Source organism: Orycteropus afer, unplaced genomic scaffold (genome assembly GCF_000298275.1).
Source record: "Orycteropus afer afer isolate SDZICR_OR568_19922 unplaced genomic scaffold, OryAfe1.0 scaffold00006, whole genome shotgun sequence".
Lineage (NCBI taxonomy): Eukaryota > Metazoa > Chordata > Mammalia > Tubulidentata > Orycteropodidae > Orycteropus > Orycteropus afer.
The window spans coordinates 8,037,162-8,060,450 of record NW_006921593.1 but is presented as its reverse complement, the minus strand read 5'-3'; the positions used below and the strand labels follow the sequence as shown (position 1 = coordinate 8,060,450).

General features: G+C 44.4%; 1 protein-coding gene across 1 annotated transcript in view; it reads right to left on the bottom strand.

The window, feature by feature from the left end:
- The window catches only part of GALNT17 (polypeptide N-acetylgalactosaminyltransferase 17), a 501,273-nt gene that overhangs the window by 288,494 nt on the left and 189,490 nt on the right, over positions 1–23,289 (bottom strand). Inside the window, exon 2 of the mRNA XM_007940592.2 lies at positions 18,973–19,156. Within this exon, the coding sequence (XP_007938783.1) occupies positions 18,973–19,156 (184 nt within the window). The remainder of the gene's footprint in view (positions 1–18,972; positions 19,157–23,289) is intronic.

Genomic DNA, 23,289 nt, shown 5'->3' with positions numbered 1-23,289 from the left:
TTTTTCACAAGAAGATTTCCAGGTCTTTCTTTGGAAGTGCCCATGGGTAGACTCAAACCTGCAGTGGCTGAATGCTTAACTATGTGCATCACTTTATGTATCAGTCACCTGTTTATTTACTCCAAATTACTTATCACAATCTATAATTATCTTATAATTTTTTCCTTGTTAATTATCTGTCAGTCATTACAAGCTCAGCGTCCAGTACAATATTTGGTTCACAGGAGCTTCTCAATGAGTATATGCCGAATAATATAAATAAATTCAAATGAGTCCAAGGACTGCGCCACACAAATCTTTTAACACCTCTTCATACCCAGCCAGTGCTATTCACATAGCTCACAAAAAAAAAAAAAAAAAATGTTGAATCAATGAATCAATGAATTCTATCAACTATTTAGAAAAGGACATCATATTTGGTACAACAAAGGGTCAATACAAAAGAGGGACACCCTCGATGAGATGGACTGACACAATGGCTGCCACAGGGGACTCAAACATGCCAATGATCATGAAATTGGTGCAGGACCAGGCAACGCTGTTTAACAACTGTTATAAAGTTGCTATGAGTCAGAGTTGACTCGCGGATAACAGCCAACCAAGCCCCAATTGTCTCTACCGCCCCAAGTGAAACAAGAATTGCCCTGATCGACTGTGTATGGCAAGAACAGTCACTCCAATTCTGCCATCAGGATCCCAAAGACTTATTCACAATTGTGTCTCTAGCACAACACAGCCCCAGCCTCAACAAACTTCTGACTAATTACCACACTACTCAAGCAGACCCACGTGCACAATGGCACTCATTCAGCACGAGGAAGGTGAGCCAAGCCTTATCTCATGTCTTCAAGGTCATGTGATGAATAGGACTATGCAATGAAAAAATTCTCTTGTGAATACAACACTTGAGAGCCAGAGAACCCAACATGATTACAAAGGGTCAGGCGTACACCAGGTGCTGTACACAGACCTCTAATCCCATTACTTCATCACTGAGACACGTACAGTTACAGGGATTTTCAAGGAATAACAATTTGCAGTACACCTACTTGATGCGATTTTGTATCTATTTATATGATTGAATTATTTATGCTGTTCATCATGAAAGGAAACGAAATACAACAGCAACGGCCCATCCTGTCTCGCTCTACTTTCACCTGCTCCACAGCTTATGACTATTTTTATGCAAATGAAGTTCTGATGGCATTAAACATTTTCTACTAATTTTCCAAGAACAAATATGTTCCCTCCATATGCCACAGTCTTCTTTTTTTCTGCATCTCTCCTCAAAGCTCTGTGGGCGAATCAGAAAGTCTTCTAAATTAACTAAAAGGACATCCCATTTGTAATAATGATGGGCCTGTCTCCCTCTGTACTGCACACGTGAGGCTCCCATTAATACCTGAATTTCGTTCATTTCTCCCATCCCACCAGAAGCCTTATTTATCCCCCAAGCTCTCCCAAAGCTGTAAATCTCACCTTATTACAAAGCACTGTGGCACTTTCCTGCTGTCACTTTGGGGGATGTTTACTGTGCTCACAGACCAGAAGCAACCCAGAACTCTATACATAAAAGGCAGCGTGGTCGTGAAGACATTTGCTTCTATTGATTGTTCTCAGGGCTGAGAACAAATGTTTGCAGGAGAATATTGCCCATAACCACCCACTGAACAAATCGGGGTGGAATTAGGACATCTGCCTAAACCAGCATTTCTTGAAGGGGTATGGGCACATCACAGTTTGGGATGAGTTTGTTTTAACTCACAGTGTACTGCCAGAGTAAGGGGATGCTGAGTAGGCAACAGAATCTTCTAGAAATAAGCAGGGGGCAGGTGCTAGGTCTACGGTCCCAGTTACACTCACCATAGGGATTTCTGAGTACTAAATACCATGGAGCTCTGGTGGTGTAGAGCCTAAGGCATCTGACTGCTAACCAGAAGGCTGGTGGTTCAAACCCACCAGCCACTCCTCCCAAGGAAGACTGGGCAATCTATTTCCGTAAAGATACTACCTCAGAAACCTGAGGAGGGGTCACTAGGAGTTGGAACTGACTTGATAGCAGTGAGTTTTAAATACCATGAGCTATTCCTCTCCTAATGAGCTCTGGTGGTGTAGTGGTTAGAGGATTTGGTTGCTAATCAAAAGGTTGGCAGTTTGAACCCACCAGCCACTCCTTGGGAGAAAGATGAGGCAGTCTGCTTCCGTAAAGATTTACAGCCTTGGAAACCCTACGGGGCAGTTCTACTCTGTCCTACAGGGTCACTGTGAGTGGCAGTAGACTCAATGGTAGCGTGTTTGGTTTCCTTATTCCTCTCCCGGAGCCCTTGGTTGGTGTAAATGGTTAAAGCACTCAGCTACTCACTGCAAGGTCAGCAGTGCTTGCGGTGCAAACTCATCCAGGGACAACTCAAAAGAAAGGTCAGTTTCTACTCATCTTCATTAGTGACTAGATGGATGAGCTATGGAACACGGGCAGGAGAGACACAGAGGGAGGGAGGGAAGGACTCATATAAACCACCAACATCTATTTCCAAAAAAATCAGCCATGAGAAAACCCTACAGAGCACAGTTCTACTTCGACACACAGGGCTTGCCATGGGTCAGAACTGATCTGAAGGCAACCATGACTTGGTTTGGTTTTATTTCCCTTCTACAGTTCTCAAGGACCAACAATCCTTGCACGAAATATGGAAGGCCTACCTAAGCAAGAACATTCACTGCTACAAGTCCCAACACTGCTTCAAATGAAGCTCACACATCGAGAATTCCATTTCCCATCGTCACATCAACATCTGGGAATGGGACTTTGGAACTCCATGACACTGGGGTTGTCAGTGAGGCACAGATCACTCTATGTGAGGCACAGATCTATGCAATGGTGACTTCAGTTTCTACCCACGTGGCTCACGTTCCCTATGCAAGAATCTGAAACTTGGCTAGATCACTCTCTAGAACAGAAAGGCAGGTCCTTGCCTTAAAGCCTTTGGATGGGAATCATTCCAGATCTCCGTAAAAGATTATGCTAACTCTGCCATTCATAAGCCTCCAGAAAACACAGAAATCCTTTCTCAAAATGGATGACTTCTTGACTTGCATCGTGTTTACGACACTCTTGACACTGCAAATAGCATTGTATCTATCTTCCTACTCTGCAGCCCTAACTTTGAATCACCCAGACAGTTGTCAAGCATTTCATGAGCTGTTATGAAATGCTAAAAGGAAAATAAATCCAAGTGAGGTCAGTTTCTATTCATCTTCATTTATGACTAGATGGATGAGCTACAGAAGACGGGCAGGAGAGACACAGAGGGACTCAGATAAACCACCAACAAAGCACAGTCAATTCCAAGTGTGGAAAGCCCGGCCCAGACGTGATCATCTCTCTCTCTTCCACCTGCCCTCCCTCCCCCCCCGTGGATATTTACACAACATGGTACAGCCCGAAAGATTCTCAGAACTTAATAACTATAAGACTCACTTACAGGGTTTGTTAAAAATGCAAACCTACAGCCACTTTTTCACCTATTCACTCTGCAGTAGGGTCCAAGACGTACTCCTGCCCCCAGTAACACAGGCTGTCCAAGGACCACACTTTGAGAAACATGATAAATCCACTTGTTCTCAATCTTCTAACTGAGATATCGGCGTTACCTAGGGAGCTTGTTAATTTTATTTTTTTTAATATTCATGAGCAACAACAATGAAAAAAAAAAGATAAACTGGACTTCATCACAAAAAGAAACTTTTGTAACTTTACCAAGAGTGTGAAGAGAGAACCTACAGGGTAAGAGAACATGTTCAGGAACCATGTATCTGGTAGGAGGTTAGTATCTAGAATATATAAAGAACTGCTACAAGTCAACAAAAAATCAAAAGCCCAATCAAAAAATAGGTGAAGGATTTGAATAGCCATTTCTCCAAAGAGGAAATGCAAATGGCCAATGAACACATGAAAAGATGCTCAACGTCATTAGTCACTAGGGAAATGCGAGTCAAAACTTCAGTGGGCTACTTCTTCACTCTCACTTTGTTGTTGTTAGGTGCTGTCAAGTCAGCTCCGACTCACAGCGACCCTGTGTACAACAGAACAAAACACTGCCCGGTCCCGCGTCAGCCTCACAATCCTTGCTTTACCTGAGCCCTTCACTGCAGTCACTGTGTTCGTTCATCTTGTTGAGGACTTACCCCTTCTTCGTTGACTCTCCACTTTACCAAGCACAATATCCTTTTCCAGGGCATGGTCCCTTCTGACAACATGACCAAAGCAGGTGAGACGAAGTCTGGCCATTCTCGCTTCCAAGGAGCATTGCAGCTGCCCTTTTTCCAGGACAGATTGGTTCGTTATTCTGGCGTCCATGGTATTGTTGGTATTCTTCACTAACACCACAACTCAAAAGCATCAACTCTTTTTTGGTCTTCCTTATTCATTGTCCAGCTGTCACATGCAAGGCAATTGAAAACACCATGGCTTGGATCAGGCACACCTTAGTCTTCAAAGAGACATCTTTGCTCTTCAGCACTTTAAAGAGGTGTCTTACAGCAGATTTGCCCAATGCAATACATCATCTGATGTCCTGATCGCTGCTTCCATTGGTGTTGATGGTAGAACCAAGCAAGGTGAAATCTTTGACAACTTTAATCTTTTCTCTATTTATCATGCTGCTGCTTACTGGTCCAGTTGTGATGATTTTCACTTTCTTTATGTCAGTTTGTCATACCACGGTGGCTTGCATGTTGCTGTGAGGCTGGAGGTTATGCCATCAGCATCTCAAATACCGGCAGGGTCACCTGTGGTGGGCAGGTTTCAGTGGAGCTTCTAAAACAGATTGGAAGAAGGAAGGGGCCATCCACTTCTCAAAGAACTGGCCAGTGAAAACCTTATTGAATAGCAGTGAAACACCATCTGATACATTACTGGAAACTTTATGAATAGCCCTGAAATATTACTCTCAGTAGGAAGGCTATTTAAAAAAAAAAAAAAAGGAAGGGGGAAATAACAAGTGTTTTTCATAGTGGTAATGGTTGCCCACCACGGTGAATATAGCTAATGCTACTGAACTCTACACATAAAAATGGTTAACATGCAAATGTTAGGTTATATGTATTTTAACACAATAAAAAAATTAATACTGATGCTTGGAAACCACTGCCAGAGATTGTGATTTGATTGTCCTAGGGTACAGCCTGGATACCCAAGCTTTAAAAGCTCCCCAGGTGGTTACAATGTACAGTAGAGGCTAAGAACCACTGGGACAGGCTTGTCAGAGGTATGGGAGACTAGACGCCTTTACCACTGCCTGTCCGGTGGCTATCACAGAGTGGTGGCATGAGTGTTACTACGATGTTGGATGCTATGTCACCAGTATTTCAAATATCAACAGGGTCGCTCATGGTAAACAGGTTCCAACAGATCATCCAGACTCAGACAGACTATGAAGAAAGGCCTGGCAATCTATTTCCAAAACCTAGTCAATGAGAACTGTATGGATGAACCAAAACCAAATATTGTCCAATACAGTGCTAAAAGATGAGCCTGCTGGGTTGGAAGGACTCAAAATACACAGTGGCTACAACCATGGGCTCGGGCATGCCAACGGTCATAAAGGTGAGCAGGACCAGGCCACGCTGTGTTCTGTTGTACTGCAGCCACTGTGAGCTGGTGCCGACTGGAGGGCAAGTAACAACCGTGGTGGGTAATAATCCAGTTCAAGATACAGCCTTTTGTCAGTGGAGTGTTATTATATATGAAAGGATCAAGAGAAGAAAACTAAAGCAGTATACATACTCACACATGCATGTACACACACATATGCACTCGCATACACAATCCATGTGCACATACTCACACATGTACTCAGACATGTACATGGACCCATCTACATGCATACACATGTGTCCACATACACACATTCAAACACATATGCATGCACATATACTCATACACATGCATGCACACAAAGATGCACATACATGCATACTCAGACATCTACATGCACACATCTACATGTACCCACATATACACATGCACATATATACACATTCACACACATATGCATGCAAACACTGGCATGCACACACATGCATACACTCATGTATATGCACATGGGTGCACACGTGTGTACATTCATCCACATGTGTATATACATGAATGTGCATGCACACATGCACACATGTATGTGTGTGCACATTGACAGGCACATGCATACAAATATGTGAGTGCAAAAACATGAGCACACATGTGCACACATGTGCACTCTTGCATAGAAATGTGTGCACCCACATCTTCATATGCACACACACATTCATATACACACACATACATGGACGTGTGTGTACGTGCAAACGTGCACAAATGCATACTCAGACACATGCATGCACATGCATGTACACACTCACATATGTGCAGGCACACCCGTGGACACATGCACACACACACACTCACATGCATGAGCCCCAAACTGTCCTTGTGCTCTGTGACTCAGGCTTTCCTGTCCTCTTGCCAGCACAGTGTGGGGTGGAAGGCTGTGTTCCACAGAAAGGGCAGCTCAGCCCGGGCAGTGCCTAGAGGCATCTTGGGGCAGGGGGAGCACACAGGCTTGCAGACACACACACGCGGGTTTGAATCTGGGCTCCAGCACTCCCTGCCGTGTGGCCTTAAGGAGACTACGTACCCTCTCCAAGTGCCCTTCCCTCATTTATAGCACTGAGCCACTACAGCTGCTTCCGAGGGCAGTGAAACTTCAATGAGATCAGTAACATGCACAGCCCGGCAACAGGGGCATAAAAGCTCGTCAATAGAAGGAATAATCGTTATGGTCAGCAGTTCTGAGTCTCTCCTAAGCATGGACCTATTTATTATTTCAATCAACAAGCATCTACTGGACAGCTCCTGGCTGCTCACACCTGCAAGAGAGGAAGTTTCAGCAGGATTCTGGCCTTCTTAAAGGCACTTTCACTGTATCTGAAAACAAACCTGCGAACAGAGTGCAACAGCAATTACCTGTCAAAGGCTCTGTGACCTACTGTCTGCACAAGGGTTCAGCTATAACTATGTGTACATGCACACATCTACACACATCCACACACACACGTACACATATGCAAACACATGCACACATACACATATGCATACAAACACATGCACACATACACATATGTGTACAAACACATGCACACACGCATGCACACATGTCCACACAAACACATTCACACACACATGCATACATACATTCATCCACACGTGCACACACAGAAGCAGGGAGAAATGGGGTTGGGGGGGTGACAGATGACACGTAATGATGGGCAAGGAGCCCAGGAACAGAAACTGAAAAAAGGCCAAGATTTTTGACCCTGGAGCCAACAGAGTGAGAGAGCCTCCCCTACCTGAAGCCCCAAATTCAGACTTCTGATCTCCTGAAGTGTGAGAAAATAAACTCCTGTTGGCTAGAGCACCCCATATGGGGGATTCTGTTACAGCGGCACTAAGAAGCTAGACTAATTGCTATCACTCACTGTAAGGCCTCTGGTCCAAACTCACCCGGGCGCTCTTGCATGCTGCCATCCCCACGCCCCTGCCCCCACGTGCACACTCACCACCCAAGCTAAAACACCCCCTGGGTCTTGATCACCTCAAAACCCACTGTCTCAATCCCAGACATCACCCCTGACCTGTGGATCCAAACAAAGCACCTGCCCACTGGCTGTGACATAAGGGTGGTTTGCAGACACCTCACACGGTGTGTACAAGCAGACACTGCTAGATTACAAAGGGTCGGGCTTCCAGCATTAAACCGAAGAGCGAAGCAAAATGAATTCCCGAGAAACCTGACATCTGGATTTATAAGGAGGAGGTCAAAGGAGAGAGTGGAGATAACGGCAGTAGAAACTGCCCATAAATCACCACCACGGCTCTGAGAGTGGGAGGCGCGTCAGGAAACGCGTGCGGGGCCGCCACCGGGGCCTCAGGAAGCACACACAGACTTCCGCGCTCCTCGGCGGTCCTGCCCCCAGTTACAAGGTCACGGGTAAGCAAACCATTAACAAGCTATGAAATGCTACAGAGCGGCGCACAGTTTCCTCTGCTTTCCAAAAGCAGAGCGTTCGCAGACACAGTTCAAAGCCACGGCGACTTGATGCCGACATGCTGGTGCAGCTTCCGGGAAAGGAGCTTGGTGACGCCACTCTCGCTGCTCGGAGTGTGCACTGCCTCTGCAAAGGCTCACTGCAAAAGAAGTGCTGGCTTCGCTCCTCACCCTTTTCAGAAACGTGGGAACGCCCTCAGGATTTCTTTCAGTTAGCAAAAGCAGGTACCGACATAGGTCTTCTGGAAAAGCAAGTGGTATAAACCAAACTAAGGAAAAGCGAGGATGCCTGCATCTCGGCAACTTAGTTACCTGCTGCTGTCACAAAAAAGACCAAAAGTGGGTGGCTTTGAAGAAGAGACATTCATTTTCCCACAGTTCAATGGACTAAATGTCCAATCAGGGGCTTGGCTGTCCTTGTGGATTTCTTGTCGATAGTTCCAGGCATTCTGTTTTCTCAGCTTGTACACAATCCTCACATCTGGCTTCCCCTGTGTATGTGTACGTGTACACATGTCTGTGTATGTGTGTGTGTGTCAGTAGTCCCAGCGTTCCTTGGTTCCTGGACCCACAGACAATCTTTGCATGGTGTCTGGCTTCTCTCGTGTGTGTGTGTGCACACTCGTGTGCACGGATGTGCATGTCTGGCTTTCCTCATGTGTAGATATCTGTCTATTCCATTCCCTTCATAACTCAGGAGTCATTAAATTTAGAACTCACCCTACTCCAGTATGATCGAATTAGAAAAACAAAACCCTAGTTCCAAACAGAATCCCATCAACAGGTACAGGGCCCAAGATTCCAACACATATTCCGGGATTCCCACATATATTGGGGAGGGGAGCACATGGTTTAATCCGTAACAGCAAGAGAAAGAAGCAGGGGTTTATAAAGCCCTCCCTGGTTTCTGTGATGATGGCAGCCTGTCACCAAACGTGATCTCTTCCCTTGCACACACTTAACCTAACGATGAATATGGCTGACCGGATTCACCTCACACAGTTACCCCAAGAAAACCTTGACTACAGAGGGGATCCCTGGACAAGCAGAATTGCTACCTGCCCCTATAAAGCACCACCTCTGCAGGACTTTCACTTCCAGTTTGTGAAACCACCTCTGTTCAGTCTCCCAAGCTAGGAACTTCCGACAGCAGCCACTTCATCTACATCCGATTAGCTGTCACATCTTGCCGATTCTCAGAAAGTCTGTCTTGAATCTAGCCTCTCCACTCCATCTGTGCTTTGTTCTTGCTGGTTAGAGAAGTGAGTTACACAAAAGCAGTATAAACCAAAAAACCAAACCCTTGCCACTGACTTCCAACTCACAGTGCCACTACAGGACAGAGTGAAACCACCTCCACAGGTTTCCAAAGCTGTAATCTTTACAGAAGCAGACTGCCACATCTTTCTCCCACAGAGTGGTTATTTGGTTCAAACCACCGACCTTTCAGTTAGCGGCCAAGTTCTTAACCACTGCACCACTGGGGCTCTTTAAAAATATAATAATACAATGTCCACTTTATTATTAGAAGCCCCCCTCTCCTCTCCACTGGGCAACACCTTGCACACAGTTGTGTGGTTTAAAATCAGGAAGGGAGTGTGTTAGGACTGTATCCTGTCACCATACTTATTCAATCTGTATGCTGAGCAAATAACCCAAGAAGCTGGACTATATGAAAAAGAATGCAGCATCAGGATTGGAGGAAGACTCGTGAACAACTTGTGATATGCAGAGGACACAACCTTGCTTGCTGCAAGTGAAGGGCCTTGAAGCACTTACCGATGAAGATCAGAGACTACAGGCTTCTGTAAGGACTGAACTGCAACTAAAGGAAAACAAAAATCCTCACAGCCAATAACCAACATCATGATAAGCAGAAAATACTGAAGTTGTCAAGGATTTCATTATACTTGGCTCTACACTGACTGCCCAAGGAAGCAGTAGTCAAGAAATCAAACTACATATTGCATTGGACAAATCTGCTGCAAAGGACCTCTTTAAAATGGCTTTAAAAAAAAAAAAAAGAAAAGAAGAAGAAGAAAGAAAGAAAAAAGCAAAGCTATCACTTTGTGGACTAAAGTGCATCTGACCCAAGCCATGGCATTTTCAGTCACTTCATATGTATGCAAAATATGGATAATGAATAAAGAAGACTGAAGAAGAATTGATACCTGCATTGGTTCTCTACCAAAAACCAAACCAAACTCACTGCCGCTGAGTCAATACCGACTCATAGTGACCCCTCCTTGGGTTTCCAAGGCAGTATTTCTACAGAAGTAGATTGCCCAGTCTTCCTTGTGAGGAGTGGCTGGTGGGTTTGAACCGCCAGCCTTCTGGTTAGCAGTCAAGTGCACTATGCTATCAGAGCTCCTATTGGCTCTCTAGTGCTGCTGTAACAGAAATACCACAAGTGATGGCATCAACAAATAGGGATTTATTGTCTTACAGTTTAGGGGGCTATAAGTCAGAGTTCTGGTAGCATAGTATCTAAGGCATTTGACTGCTAACCAGAAGGCTGGCAGTTCAAACCCACCAGCCACTCCTCGGAAGGAAGGTTGGGCAATCCACTTCCATAATGATACCGCCTCGGAAACCCAAGGAGGGGTCGCTATGAGTCAGGTCCGACTCAATGCCACATAACAACAACAACAACAAGTCAGAGTTCAAAGTGCCAGCTCTTGGGGCTGAGTGAAGGCCACTTGACCTTAGGCTTTAGCTCTGCCTCCTATTCCAGGCCCCCTAGAGCTGGAGGTTTTTTCTGACTCATGCAGCTGCCAGATGCTGAGGCTGATGAACTCAAGGTCAGCAAGAGGAACGGCACAATCCCAAGATCAACAGACAACACAGCAGACCACTGGTTCAAGTCCAAGAACAATCTCAAGATTGGCAGGCAACACAGCAGGCCCCTGAGATGAAGATGCGGCCAAACGCAGGATCCAGATGTGCCAAAAAGCTAGAGCCCTTCCTCCAAACTTCTCCTTATACATAGAAAGCAGGCCACACCCTGAAGACAACCACTTAGCTGCTCAGAACAGTCTCCACCATGGAGTTGATTACCCAACTCATCATGGGGAAGAACTATATCCATCCAGCTGCCCAGCCACTCAAAACCATGGCCCAGCCAAGTTGACGTATAACCTTAACTACCACAATGCCTCTGAGTTTTGGTGTTAGTGAAGAACACTGAACATACCATGGAATGCCAGAAGAGTGACCAAATCTGTCTTGGAAGAACTATAGCCAGAAAGCTTCTTAGAAGTATGGATGACAAAACTTCATCTCATGTACTTTGGACATGTTATCACAACGGACCAGTCCCTGAAGAAGGACATCATGCTTGGTAAAATGGAGGGTCAGTAAAAAAGATGAAGACCGTCAATGAGATGGACTCACACAGTGGTTGCACCAATGGGCTTAAACAGCAATGACCGTGAGGGTGGCATGGGACCAGGCAGCGTTCCACTCTGTGGTACACATGGTTGCTACGTGTTGGAAGCAACGCAATGGCACCTGACAACCATCACCTCGTCTCTGTTGGCCAGTGTGTCCCACACAATAGGCACTCAATAAATCTGGGGTGAGTGAAGACTTGTATTTAGTCATCCCGCTACCAGCCCCCATCTCCTCAAATCCACTCCCCACATTTCTCCCACAGTTAATCATTGTTGTTGTTGTTGTTATGTGCCATCAAGTCAAACCCGACTCATAGCGACCCCTCCTTGGGTTTCCAAGGCAGTATCACTACGGAAGTAGGATTGCCCAACCTTCCTTCTGAGGAGTGGCTGGTGGGTTTGAACCGCCAGCCGTCTTTTGGTTAGCAGGCAAGTGTCTTAGCCACTATGCTACCAGAGCTCCCCACAGTTAATCATTATTTTAAAACCCACCAGCCACTCCTCAGAAGGTAGGCTGGGCAATCCTACTTCTGTAGTGATACCGCCTCGGAAACCCAAGGCAGGGTCGCTGTGAGTCGGGTCCGACTCAACGGCACATAGCAACAACAACATATATTACAGCAGTCACACCATCTTGGCCCAAATCCTTCACATTAAGAGTGATGAAGTCCCCAACCTGAAACAGGGCTGGCTATGAGACACTTCACAATCTGGCTTCCTTCCTGCCAACGTTTTCTCCCATAATTCACCCTGGAAACCTATGGCTTTCCCCAGGTCCTGAAACCTAAGTGCCTCCCCTGTCTCTATGCTACTGTTCCACCTGAGGTCCTCCCTCTCAAAAGCTGCTTTCTCTGCAGAGGGAAGATGTCTGCTCACGGTCAAGATCTATCTCAACATGGCCTCTGCAGGCCCTCTGGCTCCTCCAGAGGTGCTCCTGCAGTTACCTTATCTCCTAAGGTCCTCTGACAATGATCAAAGGACAGCAGACAGTCACCGGCCTCCCCCACTCCTCTTTGATATGCTAGGGGCCAGATCTACCTCCCCTCCCCCTCCCCATCTCCATCCCAGAAACTGGCATTTTAGAGGCTCCAGTTCAAAAAACATTAAGGAAGGGTGGGAGGGAGACAGGGAGAGAGGGAAGGAGGGAGGGAGGAAGGGAGAAAGAGAGGGCAGAAGGAAGGGAGACAGGAAACAGGGAGAGAGGTACAGAGAGAGGGGTGGGGAGAGAGAGAGGGAGACAGGGAGAGAATAAGGGAGAAAGGTGGGGGAGGCCATGGAGACTACAGTATAGAGTTGAGAAAAAAATCCACGTTTCACATGGAAACATAAAGGAACACATTTAGCAGCTCCATATTAGAGGGAAAGAATGGTTTTCAATGCATTATTTTGAGGGGAGAAGAAATGGACAGACACTTGGAAGAATAGATACATACTTGCATCATATTCCAAAATAAACTCTAGATGGATGGAGGAGTGAGATGTAAGCGTCACAGAAAAGCCACACAAAACAGAATAGAATATTTATAAGTATTCTGAGAGATGATAGCTTTCTGAGCTTTAAAGCAATGAAAGAAATGAAAATGGGGAGATTGACAGTTTGGGTTCGTACAAATTTAAAATATCTGTCCAGTGGAAGAAGAAAAATCACAGGATTAAAATAAAGAGGAAAACAACACTGTGGGATCCATCTGCGTGAAATATGACAAATGAATGGTTAATCTCACCACTACCTAAAGCTTCATTCATATTTATAAGAGCGACAATTTTCTCAAGAGTAATATTACAGTAATAAAACGGTAAGAATTAAAGCGACTTGAGGTTTTTGTTTAAAACTGCAATGAAACCAGCCAACTGAAGTCTTCTAAAGCTGCTGGAACTTCTCCTGAAGGATCCTGCTCACTGGGGGATAACTTCTCCTGGCTTTGGACGGAACTAGAAGAAAGGTGGGCAGCGGCGGTTCAGTGGGAGGAGTCTCGCCTCCGGTGCGGGGACTCGGGTCCCATTTGCGGCCAACATGCCCACGTGCAGCCATTACCTGTCTGTCCGTGGCAGCCTATGGGTTGCTAAGATGCAGAAGCAGAGCGTCTACACTAAGATGGACAAGGAAGAAATGCCTGGCAATCTATTTCTGAAAATCAGTCAACGAAAGCCCCAGGGATCACAACGGCTCCACCCCACTATGTATGAGCTTGCCACGAGTCTGGGGCCAACTTCCTGTCAGCTAACAGCAGTAACAGTGGAGGAAGAAAACCGCTGGGGTCCACACTGCCTGCCTCTCCCCCACGGCTAGGTATCAGAGAAGTCACTTCCACAGGCAAGACCCTTGTCACTCGGTGATGACAAGGACTCATTTGCCATGAACAAAGGTTAATTTGGTAACTTGTGCCATGGAGTTCAGATTGACAATGGTGTCTCTGGTGACTATGGATGAACTACAGGCAAACGCTTAAATTCACCTCAAATTTCACCTTCAAATTCATCCTCCAGATAGCTGCCAGGATAATCTAAAAGAGAAAACGCAATCAAAGGCATTCAACCTAGTTCTCCAATCCTTTCTTCCACCCCACCTACCCTGCACTTAATTTTTTGTACAGATTTACATTTATTACTTAATTGAGTTGTTATTTTATCAAAACTAAATTTATACTGCCTCACCAAGTTCCTGTAATCTCCATGGCTTCTAAATAACAATCATTATGCTACTCTTTTCTTGTTTTTAGATTTTAGACATTTTCAATTGATTTCCTGTTCCTGAAGATGAAGATTTAATTTTCTTACACTAACACCGCACATACACATTCTGCCTCCTCCCACCTCCAATACAGTTATAGCATAATTGATGGTTAAATCAATATCTAATCATTACATTTACAGGACTATATCCTTCACAGCCAATCCGCAGAGTGCATAGAACTGCAATTCCTTTTTTGAAGAGCCATTTTTCCTGTAGTTAATAACTGCTTTACTTTTTCATAAGATTAGTTTGCTGTATCTTATCACTAACTCAGCTCCAAACTTTCTGGAAAAATGGTAAAATTATCTTCACAATCAAAACAACAGGTACCAAACAATTCAATCTACCTTCCATTGGAATCATCTCTCCTGGACACTTGCATTATCCTTTTCCAGTGTAGAATGACTGCTCCTTAGGTCTGCTACACAGCTGTGACCCAGAATGTTACCCTGGAACATCCCCTCATCCCTTTTTTTGGGATGTTCCTTTATATTCTCCCATTTGAATCATCTGTTTCCTGGATATTATATCATCCTCTTTCTTACTTTACCCTCTAGTTTCACTGGAGCACATCCTTTAGTAGCTTTCTGAAAACAAATGCCAGGAAAGTAAATTTGTCAAGAAAGATCCTACATGTCTGCGAATGTTCTTACTTTGTGCTCTCTCTTGATAGATAATATGGCCAAGTATAGAATTCTAACTCAGAAATACTTTTTTCTCTCTCAAAATTATTTTGGCCTTGGTCCACTGCCTTCTAGTTTCTAATGCTGCTAAGTGAGGAGTGCCATGCCAACTCTGTTGGATCTGCATTTTCTCTGAAAGCTTTCAGAAATTTCTCTTCATTAATACTGTTCTGAAATTTCACCTTTAAGTTTCTCAGTATGGGTTTCATTTTATTTTCTATTCATCATGTAGTCACTAGATGTCATCTTTTAATCTGAAAGCTCACACCCTTCAATCTGGGATATTTTCTTGCATCATTTGTTCAATACTTTTCTTCTCTACTTTTCCTCTTCTCTCTTATTGGTTGATGCTGCACTAAACCTGCTGGACTGAACTATTCTTCAATGTTTTCTCTATTTTTTTTTTTTTTTTCTGTTTTCTAGAAGATTTCCTCAGTGTTCTCTTCAGCTCCTTTGCTGAATTATTTTTGCTATCTAAATTTTAATTTCCAAAATTTCTTTTAATCCTCTGATTATTACTTTAATATAGCACATTGTTATTGGTTCTGTGATGCCATATCTTCCATTAACTTACTAAGTCAATAATCATACTTTTAAAGGTTATAGTCTCTGTTTCCTCCAAATGTCCTGTCTGCTGTTGACGTTGTTATTGTGGTTAAGGTCTTTAATAATAGAGACTCTCTAGAGATACCTAGGCACCCTGGCTGTCCTTTTGTATTTAAGAATAAGACAGTTACATGTCGCTGGTTGGAGCTTTACAAGGGGCACGCCTCAGGAAGCAGAGCCCAGACATTTTGTTGGAAAACGCTCAACTGTCAGCTCTGTCAGCACTGTCTTTAGGCTGGATGGTTTCCTCAAACACCTGCCTAGTGGGAGAGGAGAGCGTGACAGTGTAATAAGGCAAAAGAGTCCCCATTTAGTGCATAGCCTCATCCCTTGTCCTGGGCTACATCTTATAAACCAAAAGCCCAGAGCCTCTCTCATTCACAGACTCCAGGGAATGAACTTCTTATATTCTGCCAGGCAGGAAAGTATAGTCAGTGGCTGTACCAAGTGAGCAAAAAAAAAAGGAAAAAATTGCAAACTCACTGCTGTCATGTCAATTCCAACTCATAGCGACCCCTCCTTGGGTTTCCGAGGCGGTATCACTACGGAAGTAGATTGAGATTGCCCAGTCTTCCTTCTGAGGAGTAGCTGGTGGGTTTGAACCACCAGCCTTCTGGTCAGCAGTCAAATGCCTTAGGTACTACACTACCAGAGCTCCTTAGTGAGGAAAATAACGAGGCAAATATCTGCAACCTTCCTGTTCAAATCCATCTTCTGCTGTCACAAGTTCAGTGCCTCCTATGCCTGGGTCTGCCCAGGCTTCTGAGCTGGGACTACATCCCTCCACTCCTACTACTTTTCATCTCACTCAAGAGGACAGGTCCCCCTTCCTCTGGCTGGCTAGGTCAGTTCCCATTCATCCGTCCTCTGAGCACCTTCCACAGGTTTGCAGGCATCTGTCTCTTCCCTGTTGTCATTCCCAAGCCTGATCCGTGTTCCCATCCTCTCTGCTCATTTCCTGTCCTATTAGTAGAGTTTTGGGAGAGACCAGAGATCAATGGTGTGTTCAAGCCGCCATGCCGCACACACAGCAATACTGAGCTATGCATTCCTCCCTCAACAAGCTCACCTGTACCCGTGCACCTCCAACCACACTCATCCTGTTCCCCGGTCTGGGCGATGCTTATCCCTCTTCCACATTCAACTTTCTAATGCTTAGAAGTCCTTCAAGACTGAACTCAGGTACCAAGTGAAGGAAAAAACTGCCCCAGAGCCTCCCTGCACATTCTGAGCATCTCTCCAGCCTGACACCCACCACGCAGACCACTCTGTGCAGAAGCTATCTGCTTGCACATCTCCCTCCCTCCCTAGAGAGTAAGAAGGCAAGGATCATGTCCCACCAGTGTTCTGGCTCTAGTGTGAGGGAAACCATCTGGCAGGCACATACTAGGTGCTCACTCATATTTCTTCCCACCACCTGTTTGCCAGTTTGTCATAGTGTGGTGGCTGGCATGCGGCCATAACGCTGGATGCTATGCTACCAATATTTCAAACACCAGCAGGGTATTTGATGGACAAGTCTTAGCAGAGCTTCCAGACTAATACAGATGAGGGAGAAAGGCCTGCAACCTGCTTCTGACAATGAGTCAATGAAAATCTTAGGATCCCAACAGAGTCCAATGGAATGCTGAAAGACGTGCCCCCTAGGTTAGAAGGTACCCAAAATAAACACAACGGCCACAAGAATGAACTTGAGCACAGCAGTAAAATCGTGACGAGGACACAAGACCAGGGCATATTTCATTCTGTTGTCCTGGGATCGCCACGTGTGGGTGCCAACTCAATAGCAACCAACAGTAACAACAACACTGCTTCTTCAATTGACCCACTTCATGTTGGAGACGTCGGAAGCATTTTCATTCCCAAAGGCCTGTGAAGAACATGCCTGTTTATTTGCCAAGTCCAAATAAGAAACGCTAATCAGAGAGCACCAGGGAATGAAAACAGCCAGATGTCTTTGAGAGCAGACGTCCAGAAACTCAGAACAGCTTCCAACCAGGGTGATGTGTATTTTCCTAGTGATTCAAAATGAATACATGCTTATTAGGAAGAGAGCAAGCTTTTTACACATTTCTCAGCTAATGCCGCAATTTTCAATCCATTTAAGATCATTTTCTTTATCTTGAATCTATTTTTCCCAGTAACCAGGATACGTAACTGATTTGTACCAAATCTATTTGAAAAAGAAATAATCCACCCTGAACAAGGGCATCCTCTAAATGGGGGGGAGGGGGGGGGAAGAAATGCTACAAATCGAACAGCAAAATCTGCCAGAGAAGCCCAGACGCGGTCCTGCCTAGAAATGGTAAGCATCCAGAGTCTATCAAACCTCCTTTCTCAGTTTCATAAGGAGAAAAGAAATAACGCTTCACTCTGTGAGCACAGAATAAAGACGTCTTGTAGGCCAAGCAACATGAAGCCAAAACCGTTCCAGAGGTAAGAACTCCAATCCAAAATATATATATAACTTGAACAAACAATGAGATGTAATTCCTCACCTCTCAAGACAGCAACAATTTTTTAAATCCTAGGACCCAATACTGGCAAGAATCTGGAAGAATTTCAATAGGGGTAGAAATTGGTTCAAATTTCCTGCAGGAAAATATTACAATATGAACAAAGAACTTCTAAAAATATTCCTATCCTATGATTTATTATACTTTTAGAAGTGTGGATTAACAAATACATGGATCAAATCAATACATGTGAAGATTTGAGCAGGGAGATGTTTTTCATAGTATTATTTTTAACAATGGAAAACTGAAATTCACCTAAATTCCCAACAGTGGAAATAATGACCATTATTAATAAAATTGGAAAATGCTCATGATATAGTATTAAATGGAAAAAAAAAAGGATAAAAATAATGTAGAGTTGGCACAAACTTTCAGGAGGAAAATATTACAATATGTTCCAAGAGCTTCCAAAAATATTCCTATCCTGTGATCTGTTATAGTTTTAGAAGCATGGATAAAGAAAATGAGTATCAAACCAATGCATGTGAAAATGTGAATGGAATGATGTTGAGCCAAGTGGCATTTACAATAATGAAAAAATGGACATAACCTAAATTTCCAACTCTGAAAGTTATGATCACTGTTGATAACATCAGATGATGACCATGATACACTGTTAAATGAAAAAAGGACAAAATCAATAGATCGGGTGTCCACAATCTGTACAGTAAACAAACTCAAGTGCAATGCACCAAACCATTAACAGCTGTCACCTAGAATTAATGATGTCACGGGCACTGCTGCTTCTTTTCATTTCAAATGGTTTGTGCCGAAGACCTTTCTAAACATCTCTGGATTACTTTAATAAAACGAGTATTTCGTAATCAATAGGACTCAATTTACCAGTGAAGGAGGCTGAGGGAGATTATAGCTTCCTTATCGGAATACATTGAGGGCCCAGGGTCCACACCCACCCACGTGGCCGAGCAAACCCTCCCGAATGCCTGAATCAGAACTTACTTGGTGGGACGATAATCTGGAATGGAACGATCCAGGGAAATTTTTTCACTGAGGTAGGAATTGTAGCCATACTTCTCATGAGGCCCCTTGGCTTTTTCCTCTTCCGCCGGGGAAAGGGTAGCAGGAAGACCCCCTTTCCCCCGCCCACCATAACCCTCGATGAGTCCAAGGGACTTGGATAAGCCTAGAAAAAAAGGAGAGAAAAAGAAATACGTGAAACTCATCACACCAGGGCATGGCACTTTGATGTCAGATAGAGGCTCACTGGAGATTTTAAAAGTACACGTCACAGAAAAAAAAAAAATACACGCTCGATGTACGAATTCCATGTATATGCTCTGAGACCATTTATATTGAGAGGAAGGTCAAAGCAACTGTGAGTTCTGGTTCAAGGTGAGTGGCCTAGAAGAACCTTCTCTGTCCTTTAGGCTCTAGGGTGGAATGGGAGTTTACAGGAGAGAGAAAACCACAACCAGTTGCCGTCAAGATAATTCTGACCCATGGTGACACCATGTGTGTCCAGGTAGACCTGTACTTCATAGGGTTTTCAGTGGCTGTGAGCTTTTGGAAGTAGACTTGCAGGTCTTTTTTCTGAAGCGTCTCTGGTAAATGTGAACATCTCTCAGTTAGCAGCTAAGCATTTAAACAGTTGCACTACCCAAGGACTCCATCTAAGAGAGAGACCACCCAAACTGGGAAAAATACGGACTAAGGAAGACACCATAAATGGGACACACTGGAACTCTTAAACTTGTTTCCTTGTCTCCATGGGGCGATTAAGGAGTAGGGCTGTGGTAATGGTTAAGCTTTCAACTGCAAACCAAAAGGCTGGCGGTTCAAACCCCCCAGCCCCTCTGTAGGAGAAAGATGAGTCAGTCTGCTTCCGTAAAGACTGACAGCCTTGGAAACTCTGTGTGGCAGTTCTAACCTGCCTTCTTGGGGTGCTATGAGTCCGAATCGACCAGATGGCAGTGGGTTTGGTTTTTGGGGATGGGGAGATTACAACAAGATTAGCTATACCTGGAAGAGCCCGGGTCCAACACAGAATAAGAACAAGTAACAGGAAACTGCTAAACCAAAGGTGTTTTTGCTTCCTCTCCACAGAACTGGACGCAGGCTTATTTTTGCCTGCATTTACAGGTATGCCAGTCTGATACAGCTCTCTGCCTAACGGTTTTACCTAAATTTCATCTCAATGGCAGAAGGAAATATAAAACGTTTGAGAATAAATCAGACAAAAAACACATAAGGATGATAACCATGCCTAGCCGGACAGGATGCCTCTGTAGCAAGCCTCACTGAGCAATGGCAGGCTCCCAGGTGCTGGCAGCTTTATACCTTTTGTTCCATTATACAATAAATAGTTTGATGGGTGATTTTTAAATCTGAGAGTTATGGGAGGTTTTATTACTTGGCTGGAAAACTTTGGTTGTTAAGGGCTCTCGTTCCCTCTTGCCATATTTCAAGTGCTCAAGCTACTGAGAGGACATTCTGACACACACACACACACACACACACACTTCCTATCTCTCACACACACATGACACTTTACCCATAAGCATGTCGTGCTAATTCTGACAGGAAGAACACAAACCAGAAACGTCAATGGGCCCCCTTGGTTTTCATGGTGGGGCAGCCGTGGAGTGTGGTCTTGTGACCATCAGCTGCCAATGAGCTGGCCCTGATTGAGCCATGAACATCAGGATTGGACAATTGTGATCCAGACTGTGCTCACTGGCTGATTTCAGCAGCAGATCACCAGGTCTTTCTTCCTGGTCCATCTTAGTCTACATGTTCCACTGAAGCCTGTTCAGTAACAGAGTAACATGCAAGCCTCCATGGACGGGCAGGTGGTAATTGTGCACGAGGCGTCTTGCCAGGAATCAAACCTGAATCTCCCTCAAGGAAGATGAGAAGTCTAGCAGTGAACCAGCACTGCCCTACATACAGGAAGACCAGACCTTCCGGGAAGGCATTCCTAGGACAGAATGAGCCCAGGGGATCTGCTCTGGTCACAGGACACGCCCCCATCATGTAATGGCAAAACTTTCCTTTCCTGCTTCTCTCAAACTTCCTCCGCAGTGCCAAGATCAAAAGTCAAGGTCAAGATCAAAAGCGAAGGTTGAGCAAACAGCTGGGTCCATCACAGGTGAATGTCATTTTTCTGCCTGAAAACTATGTTCCTGCCCAACATGCTCTTCAGGAACCCTGACACCTTTTCCCTCCTGCAATCACCTCAACAGAGCCCCCCATTAACTGACAATTAATTAAGTCACTCCAACGCGCCCCACCTCTTTCCTTGTCTGTGTTCTCTCATTGCATATCAGCGTGTGAGAGCTATTCCTTCATCCTCCGTTTACACATCCACAGATTTACATGCTCACCAACCCACAAATCTCTTCCCACATCGAGTCCCAACACCTCTGCCTGGTGAAACACCACATGGGACAGGACACCGGTAGTGCAAACGTGAAACAGTGCAGCCACTCTGGAAAACAGTGACCCAGAAATCCCACTCCTAGATGCATATCCTAGAGAATTTATGAACATGAACTTTCAAAGACGCATTCTTCATATTAGCCAGATGTCCATCAATGTCAGAATGGATAAACAACATCGGCATGTTCACGCAGCGGGGTACTGAGTGGCAGTTGTAAAACGATGGACACAGGTTACACCATGAATAAACCTTGAAAACTTGATGCCAAGTAAATAAAGCCAGTCCCCAAAGACCATCTAGCACATGACTGCATTTATAGGAAATGCCCAGAATGGGCAAATTTGGAGAGACAGAAAGCAGATGAGGGGTTGCCTGGGGGAATGGAATGGGGCTGCGAAGAAACAGGTCTGAAATTTCTTACTGAGGTGATGGGAATGTTCTGGAATTAGACTGAGGTAATGTTTGTATTCTCTGTAAATATACTTACTAAAAGCCACTACACTGTACACATTAAAGGGGTGAAATTTATAGTATGTGAAAAATATCTTAATAGAGCTATTAAAAAAACAAGAACAAAAAACACTTGTGACAGGGAATTCTGTTTCCAACAACATGGAGGGCTAAAACAACATGAAAAAAAAAATTTTTTTTCCATAAAAACATCTTGAAATGATGACTGAGACACTTTGTAAATACCTGAAAGGCAGAGCTGGGCTTGTTAGGCAGAGGAAGAAATGCTCCAAGGTGAATTAACGTGCGAGCTGAGAAGGGGTCTGCTGGGAGGGATGGGAAGATAGGCCGGCCACTCATTAACTAAAGGCTGGAATGTCGGAGCTCCCTGAGGCCCAGTACAAGAGACCTTGGTTGTCTCAGAGAAACAATGTAGGTGGAGTGTCTTGAAGGGCCTCTTGAAGAATACACCCTCAGAAGGTTGAATTATTTAATAATAATAATAAATCCAAAGACCAAACACAGTGAGGAAAGAAGGACTATGTCCTCTGTATGGGACAATAACCCCTGAGAAGTCCCAATCCAGAACCAAACCAACACATGGGTTTGTAACTGAAATGGACACTATCGTCAGAGGTCACAGTTTCCTCATTTTTGATCGGAAGCTCTTCAAGGAGAATGCGAGAGAGTACAGACACACCTCAGGGGTCCCGTGCCCCGGCGCCAGACCACTGCAACCTAGCCAACGGCGCAACCCAGCAAGGCACATGATTTATTCTTTTGATTTCTCAGTGCATCTAAAGGTTACATTTACAGTCTACTACAGTCTATGTCTTATGTGAGAGAATAACAAAAAGGTTTAAAATATTGTGAGAATGACCAAAATCCAACACAGAGGCACCAATGGGCACGTTATTGGGAAAACGGCACCAAAAGACTCGCTCAAGGCTGGGTTGCCACCAATCTCCAATGTGTGAAAAATGCAGGATCTACAAAGTGCAATAAAGTGAAACTCCATAAAACGAGGTATCCTCATAATACATAAATTGTGCTGCAACTGTGATACTTCCAGAACATTTTATACATTATTATATATTAACTTATACACACACACACACACACACATATTTTTTTCTTTATAGAAGCAAACTCAAACAGTTCTGAAAATACACACTCCCACCCCAGACAGCTGAGATTTCCCCGAGGACACAGCTCTTTGGAAGAGTTTATTATCAAACACGAGAGGGAACACTCTATCACACGTGAAAATCAGGAGACATCATCAACAGAACTTTTATGACCCTAATAACTTGAGATGATAAAAACAATCTGAAAATGGATTATAAAACAGGGATGGATTAAAAGAACACAAACCCTCCCATTTGAACAAAGCACTAGGAAGAACCACCCGATTGGAAAACTATTAA